Source organism: Falco rusticolus, chromosome 1, assembly GCF_015220075.1.
Source record: "Falco rusticolus isolate bFalRus1 chromosome 1, bFalRus1.pri, whole genome shotgun sequence".
Taxonomy (NCBI): domain Eukaryota; kingdom Metazoa; phylum Chordata; class Aves; order Falconiformes; family Falconidae; genus Falco; species Falco rusticolus.
This window is the reverse complement of record NC_051187.1, coordinates 99,472,423-99,497,133: the sequence shown is the minus strand read 5'-3', so window position 1 is coordinate 99,497,133 and position 24,711 is coordinate 99,472,423. Positions and strand designations below refer to the sequence as shown.

The 24,711-nt window shown below is 42.0% G+C and overlaps 1 protein-coding gene across 1 annotated transcript in view; it reads right to left on the bottom strand.

The window, feature by feature from the left end:
* The window catches only part of NWD2 (NACHT and WD repeat domain containing 2), a 58,065-nt gene extending 48,078 nt beyond the window's left edge, over positions 1-9,987 (bottom strand). The window contains exon 1 of the mRNA XM_037390947.1: positions 8,757-9,987. Coding sequence (XP_037246844.1) covers positions 8,757-8,907 — 151 coding nt within the window. The 5' untranslated portion in view covers positions 8,908-9,987. The remainder of the gene's footprint in view (positions 1-8,756) is intronic.
* Positions 9,988-24,711: the final 14,724 nt, after the last annotated feature.

Genomic DNA, 24,711 nt, shown 5'->3' with positions numbered 1-24,711 from the left:
CCAGTCACTTCTTCTTACATTGCACAGTCAGGCATCAGCCTTGTACAACACAAATACACAATACTAACTAACAGTATGTATCAAAACCACCATGCTTAAGGGATTTTTGGAGGGTTTGCACAAGCCATTTATTTTGCCAATGATTTTTAACTGTGAACTTCTATACGCTTCTGAATGTCAAATGTCTATTCTGTACTTTTAAAGAAGTGCTGTAGCTTGTAAGAAATGCAAATGCTTTTTAATAATACGAACACATCAAAGGATCTAGGCTTCAGAAGTGCCCACTAATAGCAAACGTTATTGTTGGGGAGCTCTCAAACTAAAGCTGTCCAGATAGGACGCTTAGTCTTTAATTCTGATTTCATCTTAATGTTTTGTAAAATGATGCTAATTAGAGACTCTAAAAAATATTTTTACAAATAACATTTGCTAGTTATCATACATACACTGTAATAATTACATGTCTCAATACCTGATTCACATTAACAGAGAGCTGGAGGACAAAGCTGGAGATTCATAAAGCATAGGTGAGACTGAAAAGGTACTCAGTTGCTAGCAGGGTGAAATGGACTCTATTAATACACATTTTTGAGTGTTTAATCACACCAGAGGCATGTTACTGAAGACTGCAGCTGTGCCACCCTAAGCAACCGCCAGGCGGAGGTTGTACGAGAGTATTTGTCAGGCTCTGACAATTTGAAATCTCATTTGTTTAGCTGTTTGATCAGTCCCAATGACAGATACATAGCAAAAGCATGGCTCTGGATTAAGCCCAGTGAGAAAGTCCTGCCATTTGCTAGTCTTTCCAGTTTCTAGCACAAGTGTATTTTGAACAGCCTGATAAATCTAGTCTGTAAAGGTGACATTTTTTCTCTGGATCCAGATTCTGTACAAGAATGACTGTAGCTGGTCAGGCATAAGGTCTGTCCAGCACAGTGTCTTGTCTCCAACAATGGGCAATACCAGACGCTTACAGATGGAGTTTAAGGCCAAGTCAAAGACAGAGGCAGGCATGTAATTATGGTGGTGATGGGGTGGCTTACAAGAGTTGCGTGTGGTATATCTCCTCCTTGCCCAACACAGCAGCATGCACATGGTGCTCTGCACTGACTCTGGGCTCCTTCCTCTTTACCTTGCTACACTCCTTGTTTTCAGTTACCTGTGATTTAGCTCTACTCCCCTTTTGACTAGAGATTTTCTAAGTAAAAGCCTCTCTCCAATACAAAACCAAAATTAATGAGAGTACCATCAGGGCAGTGGAGTTGCACCGGCACAACCATGATTAAATTGGACTCTCTAATTCCATCTATTATTATCCTTCTTTAATTAAAATTCCAGTAAGGTGATAAAGCAGTTGTCTTGAACAGCACTGCCTATATTAAAAACTGCCAGATTTCTCTGTATTCCATACACATGACTATTTATGACAACATTATATTTATATCTAACACCTTCGCTGTATTACAACCTTAAATTACTGGTAGCTAAATATTACTAATGTATTATTACTGCAGCCTGACAGGGTAACTTATCACAAAATACCCTTTCAGCAGATAAAAATGCAAAGATATTTCATTTGTTTCAGATGAAAAAAATTGCTGCTCAGGCATTGCCCTCATATCTTGAATTAGAAGTTCAGTAACTCTTTGATCTGAAGTTCACTTTCCATTATAAATATTTTAAAATTGTCCAAACAAAACTTTAGGTCTAATGGTCTAATGTAAGATTTTCTCTTGTGTGTTTACACACCTGTGGACACACGTAAGTTTCTTAAAAGGAGTTATTTTGCTGCATAAGCTTAGAGAGAGGATGCCAAGATATGTACCCTTTGTACTACCCTGTTCTTATGTGATTACACAAATCCCACCACAGAATACACATGGTCTCCTTGAAACAGCCTCCGAAATCCTCTTTAGTTTGCTGCACAGCAGACTGTTGCTCAGCTGAGAGGTCACCTCACTGCCCTTGATGGGGCAGGAAAGAAGCTCCCCTGTGTTGATGGGGGAAGGCACTGTAACACTGCATGCACAGTGCTGCCTCTCATTTCAAGCTAGGTCTCATACCTCGCTGAGGTAACGATTCACCATAAGGACACGATTCAGTACTACTTCTGCCCATTGTCAAACATACTATTTGAGAAATTAGCATCACGTGGAATTTGCACAAGTGTGTCATTAGAAACTATGTCAAGTGTACAGGGCTGCAAGCTCCCCTGTCATTGGAAGAATGGCCACTTTGCACAAGACCATGCACAAGGCATGCTCCAGTGTGCTACGCTCATCTTGACTTCTCTGTATTTCTCGTTTAATAAAAAGATGCATGCATTTATATATACATAAACCACAATATATGGAACCAGTTTAGCATGCAAATATATCTGAAGAAATAAAGCAATTATTTGGAAAGTTAGAAAGGAAGAAATGAACTTGTAGGTTCTGCTCTGTTCTAATATTATTTCTTCAGTGCTAAGAAAAACATTGATCAAACCTAAGCTGCAGGTACATACAACCCTGAATTTACAAGTTTATTTGTGGATAAAATCTAAACTCCTCTGTAAAGCTCTTACTTTTAAAACAGCATTTAACAAAACTTAGGCTGTTCTTCAGTAATGCTAGAATTCTAACCTTGAGTGATGCCCTTTGAACATGAATACTCAGTTCTCACAAGGGGTTCTAACAGCAAGTTTTAAAATAGTCTATGACAGTGGCTTGAGTTTTATACACCCATTTATGCCATACAGTTCATACAATCTTATATAATTTGCATATATGTGTGCATGTGTGTATACACACACACTATAGAAAGATATGCAAAAAATATAAAAAATACAATTTTAATAATTTTTATTTTAATTAAAAAAGAATTGTCATTGGTTAAAAAATTTAAGTGCTGTTTTTTACGTAGATAGCGTAAATACCTAATCCAAACTTTTGGAGCTGGTAATTTCAGATGCAGGAAGGTGACTGGGTTTCAGATGACTTTGCTTATTTCTAAACATCAAGAAGAGACTGAAGATATGCTGTTTTACTAAAAGAAAACAACCCACACCTCTTGATCTTAGTCTTGCTCTCCAAACACACATCCTACCTTTTGAGTATGTGAATGAAAAATTTTGTTGAATATTAAACAAAGTTCTCAATGTTTATACTTGTGTATTTAGTACATTTAGAGCAAATCCTTAGCCCAGTCCCCAGGCTGCATCAGTAAAGAACTCACAAAAAGAACAGGGGGACATGAAAAGCCATTTTTTTCATACAGTTTATCAACAGTTTCTTGAGTTTGTCTGTTAGGCAGAATAAACTTCCATCCAATTCAATCTCCACCCTAGCCCAAAAAGATAATTTCTTCTAACAGGAAAAAAGTCTTGAAGATCTATTCAACAAAAAATCATCTTGTACTGGTTCTGCTTGAGATCTACTGTCTCTGCCTTGCAAAAAAAAAAAAATAAATATCAAAACCTACATGAGACTTGCTCATACAATCTCAAGGAGAGTCAGATCTTGCTTCTTCCTCAACCACACCTACAGCAGAGTTGTTCTGTGGCACAAGAGGACAGAGAGAAAACTCCATGTAGAGGCAGAAGTACTGAAAATGGCAGGCTTCTTTCCAACCTATGAACTGTAGGTATCTCTGACATCTAGGCCTCCTGAAATAAGACATATTTTAAATCAAGACTCAAACCAAACCCAGGTACTTTAACCATGTTGCCCTCCCAGACTCTGACTTTACTCAACTTTATCTCTAAAACTATCAACTTTCCCCCGCCCCCCCCCAAAGTGTAGCTTGGTTTGTAGTTCTTAAACATTACAGTGATATGCGTCACGTAAGGCCATAAATAGGTACAAAGTTAGGTAACCAGAACTAACACTTAGCACAAAAAAAGTCCTGGATTTATTTGTCTCCACATCTCCGCAACACCTCCCTTGCAATTTCATGCACTTGAACATCTGTGTTTTCCTTTAGCTAAGGAATAAATTCCACCCAGATTATATAAAATTGTCTTTATAAAAAGATCTTCATGCAATGTATCCAAGTAGGGACACCATATGGTATTTTGGGGCTGGACAAAATGGACCATCATTAACTAAGCATTATTACGGCTTTTGAGTATTTTTCCACATTAACATTTCCTCAATTATATTTTTCTTAAGGGAAACAACATTACAGGTAAAAACAATATAGTACACCTGGAACATGCTAAGAATGCAAGGTTATACCTTTCTTTTACCACATATGGCAAGAACTTTGTAAGTAAAGCAGCCATAATCCTTCATATTTTATGAGTTATCCATCCTCATGTTCAGTAGTACTAAACTACAAATGCAAATAACATCTCTTTCAATGTACATCAACATGCATAAAAATACATGTAATTCCTGCAAAGCAGCCTACAATAATAGATCCAAACACAAAGATTGGTGACCCATTTCTGCAATCACTATTCATAGGAATAATTGTTTTCTAGTCAGCGAAACTAACAGCAGGTGAGAATTTTGCTTTATGTATCATGAGAAAATATGTAAATTGGGCATCAGACACTTCTAGCTTATTAGAATTGAGTATTTTCAGATTAATATAATGTTCTGGATGATGCATGTCAATGGAAATAAACAAAGTTGAAAAACACTAGAATAACACAAGAAAACTCAAACTCATTCAATAGAGTAAGAAAAGGAAATCTCACTCAGGCAATCTATGAGGAAGCTGGTAAAGTTCCAGCTGACAGGTTAGTTTTATACTGTGTTGTTGTTACAATGGAGGCATTAAAGTACTATCAGTACTACCTTCTCTTAAAGTAAGTTCTTAATTTTACATTCCTACATATATATATGTAGGACTTCATTCTTAAGATTTTTAATCATGCCCAAACTAGTATTAGTTTAGGGTTTTTATATATAGCTTGTTTTATAGTTTTAAAAAATGGGTACTGGAGGCACAGAAACCACGAGGAACATAGCTTTTCTATATTAAAAATGGCTGTTTAAACAAAGCTTGTCCATGATCTTATCACAGTTCTTTCTGTGCAACAGAAATGTTTTTCATGGCTAAAAATTGGCTGAAAAGTATTAACTTTCAAGATCCAATAAAAGCAATCCTGTACTAGAACTTGGGAGGTACGCGGAGGTGCTGCACAGAGGAGAGAGAGCAGTATAGAGCTGTAATAAGGGATGAAAAAGGGAGCATCCTTACCATGTGAAGTGCTAAAGGCAACCCTCTTTACACTTTGAGATAAGACTGGCTAACACCACCAATGTCAGGACACACTCAGGAGCTATATAAAAGGTGTTATCCTGTCTTCAATGGAACCACCTGTGTGTAAGATTTGGCTTTACACATATCCCTCACCAGTGCATTCATTTGTGTCTGTTGAATTACAGACATGAAAGGCACCTTCACAACCAAAACTTAAAGAGCTCAGAGTAAAAAATTATCCATGCCTTAACTAACCAAAGCTGTAGCAACACCTTAATTCAAACCAGCAAAGGGCTAACTTCCCACTTTCAGAAGCGTCGAGAATTTGAAATTATTGGAGTTTTGACTGTATGTTCCAATTCACAGGATTTCATTTTCAAGACAAATTTCTAACTCTGTTTAAGGCATCAGTTTCAAGCAGGCGTTGTACTATTGCTGTATAACACCACATAATTTCTTGAAATAGCAAACTTTGCAACTCAAATAATGTTAGAAGTAGTAACGAGAATCATTGGAATGTTCTTAACCTACATAGGGGCTGATGCCACAGCTCCATGTAACAGGACCATATGGAATGTGGACCTGTTGTATTTAGTATGAACTGTATGTTAATGTCAATCATCTATGCAAGCACCACTGAGTAGCAGAGAAACTGTCATTAACTGGTTGCTGTTACAGTCCATAGATTTCTACATGAAACAGTAAAAGCACTTACTACAACCAGGTGAACATAACTTACTTTCGTTATCACTTGGAAGCAATAAAATTATCTTGAAAACCCCCAAAATTATTTAATGCAAAATCTTCAACCTCTCTTAGCCAAAATACATATTTAAAGTGTCTGATTGCTTATATCTACTGAAATGACAAAACAGACTTATTTACATTCAAATAATAAAGCAACTTCAATGTTTCTAAAGAGCCAATGATCTTCAGTGATATGAAGGTTGATTAATTGATATCAACAATTTGAGCAAGACAATGATGTTAACAACTAGAGGAAAATATAGTTTCACTTGTCTACAAAATTTCCTCCAGAAAACAAGAGACAGTAAAATGAACCAATTTTGTTCCTATTACCCATGCTTACTGTCACCACACTGTTCTTTTCAGAGAGTCTGAATAAGACATTTTACAAATAACTATTTTCCTAGCTGCATAATAAAAACATATTTCAGTCATACTAAAGTACGTTCATAAAGAACAGACCAGACACTGATTCACCAGAGATCTCCAATATACACTTGTTAAACTGATATAATTCAAGAAAACTTTTAAGTTTGCACGCTTTAGGTTGTACATAAAGTTTTCTTGTGACTGCTAGCAGGATTGATCCCTAAGCTGCTCTAGCCCACTGCTGATCCATACAGAGCACAGCTGGGGGTATTCAGTTCTACCTCTAGGAGTTTGGGGACTCACTGCTCCTGTCAGGAATGCTCTGCATCAAGAACAACAGGTATAAACTCTGTTATGTGCTGAAAAATCAAAAAGGCAGGCCTCAGTCATGCAAATATACATTGTGGTTTGGGGCTGAAATATGTTAAACAGTTTACTAAGTAGGAAGAGTTTAACCTTTTTTTCCAGAACTCTTGCATTGTGAAGTCTTTTAGGTGTTTTGCCAACAGCATTTCTATTTCTAACTGCTTTACTAGATGGTATCTAAACCCTATTGAGGCTACTTTTCCTTGTTTATCCATACATATATTTTTTACGGTCACATACAGTTAGCAATACTTCTGTAAGTGATATCACTGACAAATACTTATGGTTGTTTCCCATTATTTAGAGTCCCTAAACGTTCATAATAAAAATCTGTCATCACTCTGAAATTTCTGTCCCATGCTATCGTTTTTAAAACCAGGAGTAGTGTTGTTGATAAAATTTTGGACATGAGAAGTGTTAATCCTTGTGGACCACGTGAGTCTGTAAAGAAGCTAATCCAAATAATTCTGAAATGACCAAATTATTTTCTTTCTTTTCGTGGTTTTTTTTTGTTGTTGTTGTTTGTTTGTTTTTTGAAGCTGAAATATTCAGATAACAATGCAAGGGTCAAATCCTGCAAATGGATATATATGGCTTCAAACTCCAACTTTTAGAATGAGTTTAGTGGGTTTTTTTTTTCCCCCCCTCTCTTCATTTTAGCAAATAGCTAGCTAACATACCAAGCTATCTAAATGCAGTTCACATCAAATATGGAGGCATCAGTAGCTCTACAGTTAAGGCAATGCTAGCAGAAATCCATTTCTAATGAATAAAAATTCATACTGATCTTCTTTCAGAACCAAATAAACATTTTTGAAATTATTATCACTATTTATACATCTTTGCTTAGATTGCAACAATAAACATTTTCATGCCCGCCTTAAATAATCGCATCTTTTTAAACCAACAGGGATGCCGGATGTGAGAGCAGAGTTTCCTTGTGTCGAGAGCAAATTGGAAGGCCTGGAGGTGTGGGAATTCTTCAAGGCAGCACTATGCACACTTTTTTACTTGTGAGTGCTGTTTCTCATACTCCTGTAAGTACTAGTGCCAAGACAATTTGCACTTCAAAATTCAAACTGTTTTGCCATTTCTGACATGATTTTCGGATCTCTGATGTTTGCATAAAAGGTGACAGTATTGTTGAATTAGAAGTGTTGGGGGGAAGGTAGTGGGTGGCAGCATGAAAGAGAATCATGAATACAGTGGGCATACTTACAGAGACAAGGGATGTCACAGGTGTGAACACTTGATTTGTTATTACCGTGCTTCAAGTGGGAATACGCTTCAGCAACTAAAAACTTATGAGTGGGAATGCCACCTCCTGAATGTATGCAAATTCCTCTTATCAAAGGGCAACGTTAAAAATAGACTTAAGTAGTGGGATGCCTAATTAGTTCAGATAGCTAGCACGCGACCCCGACTTTATTAAGCTAAACCTGCAGGTTTCAGTGCATGCTTCCTTGGAAGCTGAGTACGGCCGGCATCAAAGGATCACATTTGCAGTAGCCTCTGCCGGCTGAGACCTGCTTTCACCGTGCTATGAAACCAATCAGAAACTCCATTAACCAGCCTCCCCAGGAGAGCTCCACAACACATCCCCCCAGGAAAGCCTCCTCTCCTCGGGAAGGCAACCCCTTCCCCCGTCCCGAGCCCCAGTGCCCCGCCACTCCGACTCCGCAAAAATGACACACACACCCCGGTGCCCTTCGAACGTGACATTTACAGGCATAAAACTCCAGCACCGGAGTGTACCGGCGCCTCCACCGGCCCCGCTCCCGCTCCCCGAGCTCGTACCCCGACAGCCGGCAAAGCGAGCCGCCCGCCCCGCTCCCCGCGCCCCGCCCCGCCGCCCCACACGGCGCCCGGCGGCGGCGCGGGATGGCCCCGCTCCCCGCCGTCCTGGCGGCCCGGGGGCGGCCGCGGGGGCAGCGGCAGGAGCGGGTCGCGGCCAGGGCGCGGGCCCGCCGAGCGGAGGTGCCGCGGCGGCGCCGGGACCGGGTGCGGGGAGCGGCGCGGGCGGCAGGGGGAGCTGCGGGGCGGGCGGCGGGGAGCGGCGGGGCCCGGCGGCCGCGGGTTACCTTCTGGGTTGGCGCTGATGAAGACGCGGACGCTCCTGCCGCTCGGCACCAGGTGGGACGGCAGCGCTGCGAGGTTGCCGGAGAAAGCCGCCCGCCGCAGCGCCGCGTCCCGCGGGCAGGGCAGCCTGCCGCCCGCCCCGGCCGGCCACATCGCGCCGAGCCGCAGGGCGGTCCTCGCAGGCGGCCGCCGGGCCCCGGCTCAGGGCAGCCGCCGGAGCGCCGCGGCGGCGGCAGCGGCGCTCGCCACCGGCTCGCCGGCAGCGGCCATGCGGACCCTCCGGCCGCCCGGGGCCGCTGCCCGCCTCCTCGGCGGCGGCGCGGTCGAGGCTGGAGCCGCCGCCCGGCGCCGGAGCGCGGGGGCAGCGAGGAGGCGAGGCGCCGGACGCCCCCCGCGCCGCTGCCCAGCGGCGGCCGGCGGCGGGGAGGGCGCGGGAAGAAAGTTTGCGGCGGAGCGGTGCCGAGCGCGGCGGGGGCGGCGGGCGGCGGGACGGCGGCCGCCTGCACCCCCAGCACCGCCCGCCTGCGGCCCCGGCCGCCGCGGAGAGCAGCGGGAGAGCCGGGCGCCGGGAGAGCCACTGCGCGGTGGGGCCGGCGGGTCTCTCGGGGTCCCCTCCGCCCCCGAGGGCTTGCGGTTGTCCAACGCAGGGACGTCTCCGGCAAGGCTGACGGCGCCTTCCCTCCTCCGAGTGTGTCACAGCCCCGGGATCGGATTTTTATAGGAAAACCGCTGCCGCCTCATCCTCCGCGCTCCGAAGTTCAGAGCCCTTTTCTTGTGTTTTGTTCTGTAGTCACCTGCACCGGAGTCCCACCTGCTCAGATACAAAAGAGTGATGCTCTTGCTGCTTGTTTTCTTTTTTTTCTTTTTTTTTTTTTAATCAGTTATTTATTTATCGGAATAAATGAAAAGCCCCGGTTTGAAGAATGAAAGAGGAAGGAAGCAGCGAGACTAGCAGCCGGCGGGATGCGGTCCCTTTGCAGCAGTCAGTGGCGGGGCATCCCGTCGGGCAGCGCCGATGAAATATTCAGGAGGGCGGCGGGGTCGGGCCGCGGCTCCGCCGTGCGCCGGGGCGGGCGGGGGCGGGCGGGGGCGGGCGGGCCGGTCCCCGCTGGAGGCTGGTGGTGCGGTGCGGTGCGGTGCGGCGGCCCCAGCCCCAGCGGGCGGCAGGCCTTCGGCGAGCCGCACAGTTTAGAAACCTCCCGGGGAGGGGCGGCAGGCAGGGACCTGGCAGCAAAGCGGAGAGGAGGGGCTGGGGGCGGGGGGGGGCAGGGGAGGGATGGGCACGAGGCCTCAATTAGCCTGGTGGCTCTGCTGGCCGTGGGAATACCTTCTTGGAAGGAAGATGCAGACTTCGGCAGGGGTTTGCAGGTGTTTCTGTGTGCTTAAAAGGCATCTTAAAACATGAAAGTCTTTAATGTGGGTGGTATCTATATAGGCTGTTTCATGTGCTATATATGATAGCAAGCTGGTTTGTGTATTTACACATATTAAATATATAATACAATCTGTATAATGTATGTAAAAGAACCTTTTTGTGTATTTTTAAGAGCTGAGGTCTCCCCACCCCGTCCTTCTGCTTGCTTTCCACCAGCCCCGCTGGGGTCCCTGCCGGACAAGATGCCGGCTGTGTCTGGCAGTGTCAGCAAGAGGGGAGCCTGAGCTGGCTTTTGCTACTAAAGTAGGCAAAAGCAAACTGCTCAGCTCAGTTTCAGAAACGAAGGTGACAGCCAGATGGGTTCCTTAAGTATTGCTGAGCAGATTTTTTTTTTTTTAATTCTGATTTCTTAAAGAAATGAGGCATATGCAGAATTGCATCCTGTGTGTATTTGCATGTGAGTATAAGGGAGTAATTTTCTTGCTGTTTGCTTGCTGTTGCTTTAGTTCTGCAGCCCATAAATTTTGGGCCGATTTCAACCAAATGAAACAGAGGGGCAAATTTTAAGATATTAACTCTCAAAGAGAGAACATTCCTTTAAGTTCTGTGAACATAGCTGGGCAGAGGAGAGTACACTTACTTGCAAAGAGAAAAATACGCAACATACATTTCAACCATTAATATTGAAATGTCAGCATTGGACAGAGAGGTTGTACCACTGTGTTGGGAACTGAATGCCTAGGAATTGGAAAATCCCTCTTTCAATCAAAATATATATTCATGTAGGATTTGGTGGTGTCCAATAAGTAGCAAATCTCACTTGAAGCCTTTTGTAGTAAACATGCGTATTTCTCTTCTCTGCAGATTCTCTGATGCTCTGTTTAAGAGAAGCCTGAAGCTTTGGTGTAATTTGGTTAAAAAATCTGACGGTCATGAGATGCAGTTCCCTAGGCAATGAGGCTTCATATATGTCACTGCTTACAAAACTATTGGTCTTATCTGCACTTCACTTACCCTTTGTATAGCCAATGTGTTTAGATGGCCTTTTTCTGGCTTGTATCATGAACAGGTAATTTCTCTAATAGTAAGCTGAAAAGCATTTCTCTGAGGTTGCAGACAGTTAATGAATGCATGAAGGAAATGATTTATAGTGCAGGCTGAATTACGTCTTACGTACTTTGCTGGGACTATCTCCTTTGCTTTTCCAGCGTAAAGTACTAGGCAGTTCTTAAATATGAATTTGCTTGTGCAAGTAGCTCCTGGTAAGGATGCAGAGACTTTCACTTCATATTCCTGCTGCCTTAGTATTCTCATCAGTACATTTCTCAGATGGCTTCTTTGGAAGATGAGGCTCATTGATCTACCCCTTTACCATGCCAGATATAATGTAGTGGTTTTTGAAGACTCTTTTTGACAGTCGCCTTTACTAAGTTGAAAACTTGAGTCTGCATAGGTTGAACTCTTTTGGGTTTTTTTCTTTGACAGCGTTGACAACAGCATCAGCTTTTAACTTAGTATATTGTCTCGCAAACCCAGGCTGAATCAAATGGGACCAGACCTATGATTTCCAGCTGTTCACCCTGTTTATGGCCTGGGTGTTACTGCTCTTGCAGCAGGCATAGTTGCGTTGCATACGAAGCAGGCAGTCTGTGCATCTTGCAGGCTCCTACTTTGCATTTCAGAACCTGTGCGGATCTATATTACTATTTTGATCTGTAAACTGGATTGCCTTTGTGCATGACTCATCTTCCTGTCATGGTAACTGCCACCTCTGTGAGAGCTGAACTGGACAGATGCCTTGGAATGGTAATCTCTTCAGCTGTCCGGCTTCAGTCTGTCTGCTTTTGGGGCTCAGCACTCTCCGATTCAGCACCTATGAATATAAAATGCTGAGAACGAAATACAACGAGGCTTAAATGGAGAGGATAAAGAAATGATTACAGAGAAACTAATTTATTGCTTTACCTAAGACTTTATCAGTATGAAAACACTCAGGGTTAACTCTGGAGTTTGGAGATTAGTTGGTAGCTTTTCTTAAATTAAAAAGAATTACTTTGTTAATTTGACAAGAAAAAGTATCAAAGAATGTTATGTAAACCCAAATCATGAAGAGTACTGCTGTGTTCATTATAAAACATACATCAAAATTATTCTGTTTCATATTGAATAACAGATTTTGTAAATTTTTCATTTGGGCAAATGTACTACTTTAGAAGTGATGTTTTAGAGTCTGTATTTGAGTTCCAAATGGGTTATGTGGAAGCTGCCTGAATAGAGATTCTCATCCTGTAGGAAAGATTGCAGAACATTGTATGAAGGCATGGTCCCCAAACTTTCACAGTGACTTTACTGTACTTGGAGCAGATCTTTAGTGTTTGTCATTTAAATTAATGGAAGAAGTATCCTTGTGCTGAACAGGAATACAGATCTGTAATCCTGCAAGTGACTTAATGTAAACACAGCTAGTAGCTTGATCCTGAAAAACTGTAAATCAGTAAAGTAGCAGGGAATCTTTACTCATATGCATTCAGTATACATGTTTTCCCTTTTATCTGAACAGTTCTTGGTTATCATTCTGGCCTCATATGCTCCAAGTTCAGATGTATTCAAATGAAGCTACAGAATGCATCCCTTGGTAAAACACATGAGTAAACCAAGGTTATTCCTGATGGCCTGATCCTTCTGTAATTCAGACAAAGCTTTACTTCTTGAGCAGTCCCACAAGAAATAATAAGACACTGGAGGTATGAAGTATAGCTCAGTACTCCTGATCCAAATCCATGGAGATAATAAAAAAATGCACCAAGTTCTTTGGCTTAAACCCAGCATGAGTAAGGGTTTGCAGTTTACAAACAGCTTTCTGAGACATGTTATTCCAAGTTCAGTTTTGCATAAAGATGAGCATTATAGATCAACTCGAATAGTTTGAAGAGCTTAGGAAGTAACCTGAGTGTTACACTATAGGCAGTGTTGTGATACAGACTTAACTATGAGAAAGAAACTTACTACTCTGCAAGCTAAATTTATGTTCTTGTTCATATGTGCTTTAATACTTACTGCGGGTGTGCAAAAGTGCTCAGCAGTGGTTTAATTTCAATCTCACTGCAATCAGTGGAGACATGCTCGGTAATTTTGTTGAAGTGAAGGCGTACCTGTAGTTAGCACTTTTGGAAATCCTATACCAAATATGTGACAGGGTCATAATAGCTGAGGGTTTTTTTAAAGATCTTTCAAGTAAAATGTTTTGCCCTGTGTTAAAATACAGCCACTGAGGTATGGCCTAGGTACTTAAAATACCCATCAATTCTCCTCAGATGTTTAGAGCCTGGTTCTGCCAGGGGGTGCATGTTCAGTTTTCCTATTGTCTTCTTTCCAAACCAGTGTAGGTATTTGCAGGAGTTGGGAAGGTAAAGTTTTAAGATCAGGTCAAAAATCAAAGTTTAAGTGTCAGCAAAATGACCAGCATCTTCCCTTTCACGTAGTATCTAAAAGACACCTGTGTGGAGTTACATCTTTTGATTGACTACTAACTTAAAGCTGAGGGGTTTTTTGCACCTCCCTAGCAAGCTGGCCCAGTTTTAAGAGCCAGCAAAGCAGGCAGCTGCCTAGAGCGACAGATGAAAGGAGGCAATAAAATCGCATTTTAAGCAAGAAAGAGACCCTGTGACTCTGTGCCCGTTTCTGCCTGTTCAGTGAGGACTTGGTGCATTCCCCAGGCGTCATTCTCGCCGAGCTGCTAAGGTGCTGAGACTAAGCAAGCTCCTTAACCACTGGAACCATGGCCACAGTCCTGTTTGAACAGCCCATCTATTTGTTCTTGTCTCTGCTTCAGCTTGCTGCTGCTGAAACTGAGGGGAGAAACTTTCTGTGTTCCTTCTCTGCTCCTTTTTCTTGACAGTGCTGTATTACTTTTGCTGGGGTGGTTGGATTGGCAGGAGATCAGGGGCAGATGTGCTAAGACTAGAGAGCTCACAGAATTCATGCTTCACTAAAAAACCCCCTGTTATTATTATCCTTGCAAATTAGGAACGACAGGCTGCCAAGGCTTACTGAGTTTATATTTATGTCAAGAAACTGATTGCAAGAAGTAAAAGATGTCTTAGCAAATCTTACACGGGTACTGGGTTCCTCTAAGGACCTTTCACAACCATTTCAGGGCTCAGTGTACTTCATGTGGACTTCCATTTTCTGCCCAGTTTGGGGAGCTAAAAAGGTTTGTCTCCTTCCCCCAGCCCCTCTCACTGCTTGTGCTCTGACACCTCAAGGTTTTGGGGATTAATCTCTTCCATGCTGTGAATAGGTTGCTGTACCAGGCTTTTCCAATAGACAGACTTGACAGTAACCTTCAGTCTCCCTGACAACATGGTTTACAAGCTGTAACAGAGAACCTGTCTGGAGTGATAGTCATTTTGCTCTACAGCCCTTCAGAGGAGCTGCTCGGAGCAGCAGAGTTTTGTGAGCTGACTGCAAGGTCTCAGAGATGATGCTGTGTTGGTTTGCACTGGGTTTGCAGCTGGGTTTTTTGTGTCATCTGAAGGCACACACTGAAAGCCTTCATCACACATCAAGATCCTTAATAGCAAGGTAGGAAATCCAGTCAGTCACTGCGTCACATCAAGAGGAGGTTTTTGACATTGGCCCAGTGGAATGTTCTTACACTTTCTCTGAAACACCTACATTACTGGATCCAAAAGGGGATGCTAAACTTAAGTCTCATAAAACAAGGACAAGTTTGAGTTTCTGTGTTTTTCAGTCCAGGAATACATTTTTTCCTATGGATGAGCCTGTAATGAAATTCTGGTAACTTCTCCATGTTGTCTGTACAATTTAATAATAATAAAAAAAACCCTTTACTTTTTCCATTTTGCTGTTTTGCTTTTGAATATACAGTAATGGAATACATGTGAAGTCTTCAAACCACATCACTTTCAGAAGTGCTAGGGAGGGGACTCCAACCTAGAATAAGATTTCCAAATCAGAGGCATAAGAACAACCTTGGTGTTCAGGAGCTGCCAAGCAATGTAATTATGCCACTGTACAATATGCAGATTAATTTATATTTCAAGGAAAGCGGGAAAGATAATACTTCCAAACTGGTTAGGTTTGTAGCTTTGTAAGAACAGCAGTACTTCATTCTCACCTTGAAGTCCTAGTCTTACTTGCCAGCTGGCATTGGCACAGGGAATTCTACTTTATTCTAAAAACAATGCACCCCCAGGAATCTGCCTTAACTCCTGGAATGACAACGGTCTAGAAATGGAAGAGGTCTGCACAGTTTTTTTTCTTCTTCTCCCCCCCATTTTTTTTCTTTTTTTGAGCTTCTTTAAAAATCTGTTTTCTTTGAACCTAGCAAGGCAAACATATCCTTTTCTCTTAAAATGTTGTAAGTGGCTATACCACATCTTTATTTTTATCTCATGTCACACTTGATTTAAAAGTTCTTTGCAGCTAAATTAACATTATGAAGGCATGGAAATTATTTTTGTCTTAGTTTCTACTGGAAGCTTAAAAGAAACCTGTTTCTTCATACAGAATTAGCGTTCTCTTGCACACATACATAGATGTACCCTCCCCAAGGACAGGTGCGTATACACATGCACACACACACTTAAAAGACACACAAGGACGTATGGATTGTTAAATTCACACAGGCAGTATGCAATAGTAAGATTTCAAAGTTAGTCGTTCAGACTTGCCCCTATAGCTTTAAATTTTACCCTGTTGCACACAGACCTTATAGCAATCTTTAACTGACCTAGAACTCTGTTTTACCATCCCTTGACATACCTCAGTGCAGAGAAGAGGGCCGTTCCTTTAATGAACAGTAGTCACCTGTCGGGGTGTGTTCAGTGGCATATTTGCGGCTCAATGTTCAGACCCTGACAAAAGACAGAAGCTGTCTTTTTCTTCTGAGCTCTTCCATATAATTTCCCAAGCTAGTAAGTATACAAGCACTTCCAAAATCTGAATAACACCCAAGAGAGAGAATATTTCATTATTGAAGCATACTTGTTCCACTGAAGCACAGGAAAATTAACACCCAAAGTATCTGTTAATTTTGGATGCCCTCTCCGAGATACCAAGGACTGCGTTTTTTTAAAGTAACTGGTATCAGATACTAAGTACAGGACACCATTTTTATCAGCTTGGGTTGTAGCTGAGAGTGTTCAGTGGGTTTGTGTTTAAACTTTCAGACTTCCAAATCAGGTGCCCAAAAGATGAAGAACCTAGAATTTATGACCACCCCTGAAAAATTTAAATTACTTAATTAACATCCAAGGAAATCTGTGGTGAAAGACAGGATGGAATGTAATTCCCTCCTACTCTGGAGCAACATTCACTTTCTTAGCCATGAAATTATCTTTTCCTGTCCTGTAATTCCTTGCCTCTTTCCTGCACCTCCTAACCTCAGCAATCAGCAGTCTCCTTTGTTTTACGGTCCTGCATCATCCTTAAAGGTTATCAATAGTTACAACGAAATAAGCAAAATACGCTCCCATGTGTTTTTAGCTTACTCAGTAAGCCATAATTTCCCTCTTTAACCCACCATCACAGTCTTCCCACACTCTTAGTCTTCTTCCCTAGGGATTTTATCCTACTTCAGCCTCCCTTTCATCATCCCAGTCAGCTTGTCTTACCCAGTCCTTTTACCCTTTTTCCAGATTCCTGTCCGATGTGTCTGTCTCTTTCCATTGCCTGCCACCTGTTTTCCCCCTCTCTCAGCCGCTGGTCCTAGTCTTCACACACCCCCACCCCCCACCCCCCCTCATTTTTTGGTCAATCACTCGTAGCTCTTCTGTCCCTTTCCTTTCTAGGGATCATGACTTTGCATAGCTGTTCCGAGCCTCCTTTCTCCCCAGTTCCCCACCTGAGCTCAGTCCTCCCTTTCCCCTCTGCCTGCTCTGCTCCCTCCCATCCTGGAGGTGGTGGGATCGCCCCTGCTGCTCTCTGACAGGCACTTCTCCTAGGACAGTAAAAAGGCACTTTAGTTTTTAAAAATACATACTGCTAGTGGTGACATGCATGGTAAAGTTCCATATGGTGAGAACGTCTGAGATGGACCTAAAGGCTTCTCGGTCTAGAAGTTGCTTGCAGCAGCAAAGAAGATACATGTTGGACTCCCTCTGGGGAAATGCAATCCAAATACAAATCAGAAAGTAAAGGAGGAGGGACAGAAGGCTGAGATGTTTCTCTCTGAGCCTGTCCAACTTTCTGTGCTGCTGCTTTTGCATAGATTGTTATGGCAAGTCATCTTGGAATCGTGTTTGAAACAGCAGTTAGGGAGAGGGTGAGCCTGGTGAGTACGTACACGTCTGCAGCGGAGTTAAGAGAGGGCCATCTGCTGTGCAGGATTTTATGTGTTTTCTTCTTCTAAGTGAACTACACCTGCTGCACATGTGGCAAGTGAATTTTAAATAGATGAGTCAAAATATGCTGCAGGGGTGCTGATGAATAAAGCTTAACAATCTGATTATACATGTGTGCGTGTGAGTGTATTTATTTATTTGTGCACATTACATAGCAAATAAAATCGGTACTCCGATGTGTTTGTGCTAATAGAAAATGAAGCCATTTACACTCCGTAGTTAATGTGATTTTATAGGAGTTATTGACATGGTATGTTTCTTTTAGACATATGAAGACCCAGGGGAGTGGGATTATAATAGCCACAATAATTTGTCTTTTTAGTGCTAAGAAAGCAAAAACCCCAAACTTGCTAAGCTTTGTTTTACCTGCAGAGGTTCTGAAAAAGCAGCTGTCACTTTTTTTTAGTCTTATTTAGTGTATGCCATCATTTTTCATCTGGTTCCTGAATTGATACTGCAATGATGCTGGGGGAAAAGGAAGCTCTCCACCAGCTCCAAGTCCAGTACAAAGTACTTAATCTTGGAGACAAGCACTGAGAGCAAAAGGGAATGTCTTTACATGAATCTGGTCGTTTTGCCACAGAAATGACGGCAGTGGATTTCTGTCTCTAGTCTACTGTTGCTAATACTGATTTGTGTAAGTTGATGGAGCATGGAGTACCTTATTACCAAATGCCATCATAGACATGTTTTGCAACCATTGCTCTGCCACAGTTGTGCAGTGATGTTCTCTGAAGTGTTATGAAGGCCCTTAGGCAGCCTGAATGTAAAAACATTCGCTGAAGAATCGTGAAGACAGCTATCATCATCCAAGGGTGAATTTTAATTTGAAATAGTCTTTATCTCCAAATAAAATCTGTCATTTGGGTCATTGCTTCCATAAAATGATTTTATTTTATTTTTTACAGAAGCAAGAATAGTTTAGATCTGTTCTTGGCTGTTAATCATATTTGGTGAGCCATTTAAATAATTCAATAAGTCTCTTCTATGAGTTACTCATTGCTTGTTGTAAAGAATGGCATCAGAGTCTGTTCTTTCGTCAGTGTAGGTACGTGTAAACTGGCAGGCCCAAAAATGTTTCAGAGCTCCCAGTTATACAGTTGTATTGAAGGTCACTGTCAGGGTGAGATCATGCACCAGCCCCTCTTGTGCATTGTTTTTCTTGGGAAGAAAATCTGCAGGTTCGGGCCAGACTGGAGCAGCAGCAGGCACCAGACAGAGAGACAGGTGCCCCAACACTCCCTAGCTGCTTACTCTAGGCACCAGCCTCTGACTCTTTGCCAAGTATTCTGCCAGCAGGTAAGTGTGCTGAGCGTGGGATTGAATATTTCCTGATGGATGAGCTGCCTGATTGGTGCAGTCACTCCTTTTTTAGTTTTCCCACTTAAGAGAGTTGGTGGCTGGCCTTCCAAGAGACATGGTTCTCTCTTGTTTGTCTGGATGCCAACTGAAACTGGTTGGATGGCTCTACATCTTTTATAAATACAACTCTAAGTAAAAGCTTTGCTTTAAGATGTCCAACTACCCACAAACCTCCTAAAAACAATAAATTGTATTTGTTCAGAAATAGAGCTGTTCTCCCACTAGGAGTGTGTGAATTCACTTTATTGCCCTTTTTGTGATCATCTTCTCATGATGGAAGTAGGGCCTGGAGATGCTAAGTGACGGTTCAGGCATGTCTGGAGAACTGAACCCCGAATTCTTGAGTCTTAATTGAAGTGACTGAAACAGAAGTTCATGTCTTACTCTGTCTTGTAAAAAAAAAAAAAAAGAAAAAAAAAATGAAAATATCTGAGCACATTTTATCACACAGCATCCCCCTCCTCCCAAATTAATTTGTAAGTGAAAGCACATAAAAAGCATGCAAGCTGAGGAAAAGTGCCTTCCTCCAAGGAAGCGAGTACTCCTGTTGATTTGAGTAGGAGACAGAGCACAGCTGGAGCTGGGATGAAGCCTTCTGCTTCCTGCTGGCTTGTATCTTGCTTGTGCACACACAGTTAAACAAATTGCTAAATCTGAGCCATGAAGATGATTCCCTACAGGCCAGGTGGCCTAAGACTGTTGGCTGTATTTGCTACCCGCTGTTATGGGTGGCCTGATCTGCTTCAAGCAGTCATTGAGCGTATTTGCTCCACAAATTCTCATGCCTACAGTAATTTTGTGGCTTTGTAGTGTTGTACAAAGTATGCAGGCTTCAGTTTGTTACTGGGTGTTGAAAAATGTGTTATAGAGTGTGATATACGTAACTAAGTAAAATAGATTTCCTTTTAGGTTCCTTCCAAAAAAGGGCCAAATATATGTTATGTATTCTCTTCAACACACAGAGAACAAGGCATGGTCAGGGTGTCAGGAGGCTGGGGTTTGACTCCCAGGTCTGTCAAAGTTTCCTATGCAATGATTAAGCAAGTCATCTAGGACTAGATCTACTGAGAAGTTTAAGGATACAACTCCAGGTGATCACAATCCTTCTTTGGATGCTGCTGAATCCTTAATTCTAGAATTGCTAATTTAGGTTACTCAGCCTTATGGCTTCTGAGAGCCTCTTTCCTCAGAAAATAATTCTTCCTATGGATCTTCAGGAGCCAGGGAGTCAAAGTTGGGGCTGAGGGCTGAACAGCTTTAGCAGTAAGTTTATATACTTCATTTCCTCATTTGTAAGCTGTGAGGGAGCTAAGATAGAAGCTGTAGTATCTCCTCACCTCACAAGGTCGCTGGAAGCATTAGAGCTCATGAGGAAAACGAGCATGAGAGCCTCCAGGTACTATTGGATGTCTTTACAAATTTCACTGGTTGATCCTTAAAAAGGAAGTATGTAATTTAAAAAATTGAAATAATCTAGTTTACCAAGTCAGAGTTTGACCAGTACAGTACAGTGGACTTAAATCTACTACTCTTGGGAGGATTGCTTTTGGTACTCTCATAACCCAAGGGCATAAGACATCATTTAGCTTTTCACATGGAAAATAGCATTTTGATCGACACCCTGTGCTAAATTCATCCCATGGTATTGAATCAGTGAGAGCAGATAGGTGTTACAAGTTACCATGGCACCTCCTCAGCAGTTTCCACTTCATGGTTCACTTAAGGAGCAGTGTCTTTTATACGAGTTCTGAATTTTTTATAACACTGATTCCTGGGATAGTGTGTTTGTGTTAAGCGTTCCTTTTCTGTGTTTGTTTTCAGGTATAGCACTGGAACCGAGCTTTTCAGAGCAAACGTTGTTCTTCAAAGACACAGCCTTCACGTGTGAAACATTATGAGCTTAAACCAGGTGCTGAGGCTATTTGCATTGCTGGGTCTGTCCACCTCTGCAAAGCTGCTTGGCAAGTAATGTGCTCCCTGTTTGGCAGTGTTTTGGGAAGCCAGCAGCACAGAGGATCCTTGACATAGTGGTGGTCTGTATTGTCTGTATTTAGGAATGGATTAAAGTTTCATTCTTCATATTGAGTGTGTCACGAAGGTTGCTTGCTGCTTTCCAGAGGAGAAGGGCAGTTGAGCTGTTCAGAAGATAAAAGCTCACTGCCAAATAATCTGTTGAGCAAATAACTTGCTGTGCCTTCAGAGTGCAACGATACTATGACTGTTCAGAGAAAACAGCACTGAAAATGTCTGCAACTGGTAAGGTCTCCCAAACTTTGGTCTTACAGGCTTATTACTCACAAAATTAGGTGGGTATCGCAGTGAAATGCATAAAGCTGTTTAGTTCTGTACTCTTTAAGGTCTTTTGTGACATTTTGCAACAATACAGAAATAGGTGGCACCTTACAGCTGTTACATTTCAGAGTCTTGTGTTTTCAAGAGGTACTAAGGTAGTCAATGGAAATATTTTTTCTCTTAGTTGCAAAACTTTATTTTTATATGTATTCCAGGTAAACAGGATTAAGTTTAATTAACTAGTTTTCTTAGGTGTGAATTAATTTTATATCATATCTATGCTATAATTTAATTAATGTCTTAATGGATACTTACATTAATTTGTTTTGGTCCCATCTGCTCCACTTTCCCTTGCAAATAAATTCATCCATGTTATAGTAAACAGATTAGTGGATGCTGAAGAACAGAACTGCCTTTTCTTCTGTGATGCAGATTGATTTCGAAACCCAGAAGTGGCAGCAGTGGAAGGGCAGGCACCACTAAGTTACAGGGAAATGCCTCCATATTCAGTTTGGGTTGAAGTGCACTTGTGATAAATCTCTCCCAGTAGCCCCCACTTACTGGGTTTTGGCTGGTATCATACAGTAGTCTTGGAGTGCGTGAACTGGATTCTTTTTGGGTGATATAAACTGAAAGGCAAGCTGTGGCATTCAGCCCATGGAGCCAGACTGGAGATAATCTGAAGTAAAATATCAAAATGTAAAATGTGTATGCTGTTTGTGTTCAGACCTTTGCATCAACAGTTTTGCTTTACAGAGTGGTCCACACTACTTGCTAATGTAGACGTAGCTAAAAGGTAGCACAAACTAGAGACTTCTGCTGAAAATTTTCAGAAAATGGGGAACAGAAAACATCCCTGATCTATAGAAAGACAGACCTCAGGATCTGTATTTTTTTGGTAGTCAGAAAAGAAATAGCATTCTTATGCATTACTACTGATGATTTAAATTACACCTTTTGAATTCCCATACAACTGAAAGATCAGAAATGAGGATGCCAGGAAACAGTTTAATCTGCTGCTCCAGTTTCTCTCTACTGCTAGATAAACAGTTTTTGTTGGAAAATGTGGCCTATGTATTGTCTCCTTTACAGTCAGCACCTTTGACTTTAATTTTGGTTTCCCCTGTTCCACTGTTCTCAAAAAATAAAATCACTTGTAATGTAAATTAAGTAAAGATGCTTTGAATCAGCCCAGCCACGTGCATTGTCTGCTTACAGCTGTGGTAACACACTAGCTGAGGAGGAGTGCACAATACACCAGCACATGTACGCACTTGTATACATGCACAGGGCCTATCCAAACTAATTAGCATTCCAGTTGTTGGTAATACATTTAAAGCCACGAGTGCCTGACATTTATCAGGTCATTTCTTATAAGATAATATTATAAATATTATGGCAATAATTTAATAACATGTAATGACATACATATTATTATAATACTATGTGATGGTAAGAATAATAATATAACATTATAAATATATGAGTATATTGTAGTGAATAAAATCAGTATTTAGCCTTATAAATGGCAAATGTTTTTCCCTGGCAAGTTTCTGAAAACCTTTCTGTTCTTACATTCTGTAACATGGTGTCCATAATAGATTAAAATGCAAAGAAAGCATGTAAATATACAGCATAGTCTTTGGATTTAATTCCTAATGAGACAAGAGAGAGCAGGATCCTTAGGTCCAAACCAACTTTTCATTGACTTCGAAGTGTTTCAGCCATGTAGATTCAGCTCGTTTGAGTCCTTGCACCTGTCTCACTTCCATCAGCTGGGGCTGACTTCTGTCTCTGGCAGGATGTACTGCAACTCGAGGAGGAATTTCATTATGCTTACTCAAATGGACATTTCTTCATAGGACGTGTTATTTTCTCTGAAATCCTCTTTTCTTGGACCCTGCAGGAAAGCATCTGAGTGAGACATACCATGAATTATTTATTGGAGTGACTGGGTCGGGCATATGGCAATAGTTTATTCTGAGCACAAAACAGCGTGCAGTGAATAGGAGCAGTTTGATGTGATTTTCTGCTTATCGTGGCTTTTCAGTCTGGAAGAACCAAAACTGAGAGTATATGTTGAAGTGGAAGCTGGAGTGTTTTCCTGTTTTCTGAGTTGGCATGAGCTTTATGTGTCTTCAAAGCACAAGGCTTGGGAAACACTCTTGTTCTGTGGTGTCTGCCTCAGTACAGCCAAGCATTCAGCTGTGCCTGTGGTTTCCAGAGGAGTAGTGCACAACTGAGGAAGAGGAAGACCTGCTAGGAAAAAAAGTTGTGGGAAGTCCAAGCGTTCAGGGAAAGAGGCTCTGGACCTGGAACCTCCCTGTGGACTTTGCAGTGAGAAGACCACAAGGGAGGACTTGCAGAGGAGCATTCTGGCTGTGGTCTACAAGAGGTCTGTCTGGACAAGGGCAGCAGAGGAGGCCTAAGAGTATGTATTGTGCTGGGCAAGTTCCTGGGAAATAGTGAAGCAGGTCAGGTTGAACACTGGAAAAGAGAGATTCCCAGTGATTTAATAGGCTAAGCCTCCAGTACTAGATGGGGAACATAATCCTGTTCCCCTGATACTTGTCCAGAGGTGGACTACTGATGAAGAAGAACTCATAAGCTTTAAGAGAGGCTACCAAACCTTGATATGATAGGGAAAAGTGAGTCCTGGAATATGGACTTACTGGGACCAGCCAATTTGCTCTGCTTGTCGAGAATATTAATTATTCCTCAGGAAAACGGAAAACATATTTGAAGACACTATAAATCCAGGTAGCACATAGCTGTCATTTATTCATCAGGAAAAAAACAGAAAGGTCTATTTTTGTTCTTGAGCAATCTTTTCACCTTCCTCCTTTTTAAAGCACAATGACAGTTAATGATTAATAGACACAGTCTGCAGTGCTGCCAGCAGGAAGCGAGCTTAAGTGTGGGGGAAGTCTAAATAATTGAAGGGAAGAGGTGACAGAGGCAACCATTAGTTCTGGATAGGAAAATCTTCACTGCCTGGCTACTTGCCCAAATGAAAGGGAAAACTTACAATTTGAGTAGTGCAACCTGTAGACTTCATGTTGAACTTCTCTTGGGGGCAAAAGAAACAATAGGGCTTAGTGTTTCTAATTTGGTAGAAATTGATGCAACCCCCCCCCTTGTTTTTAATTGCCTTACAACACATTAGCAGGCTTGCAACATAACCAGCTTGTCAGAAATAACTGGGAAGCATTCCAGAAGAGAGACCTGAACAGCCTATAGTAGAATGAATGATGTTGTGCTGGGCACTTGCCTTCACAGAGTGACTCCCCTCCACGGACATCCTGGCAGTCACAGGAGACCCTGTATACTTGCAAAGAAGGTTGGTAATTTTTAGGGCTGAGCAAATCAGTGGTAAATATTGAGCAGAAAACTAGCTTCAGCCTTCCCAAACTGGGTGATGAAAAACCAAGGTATCCAAAATAAACAAACACTTTTCAAGGAGCAAGCTTCGGTTTGCTGAACTCTACATTCTGGAGCTCTGTGTCACAGACATAAGTGAAGAATATTATTTCTGGCTCTTATCAAGAGAATAAGATGATC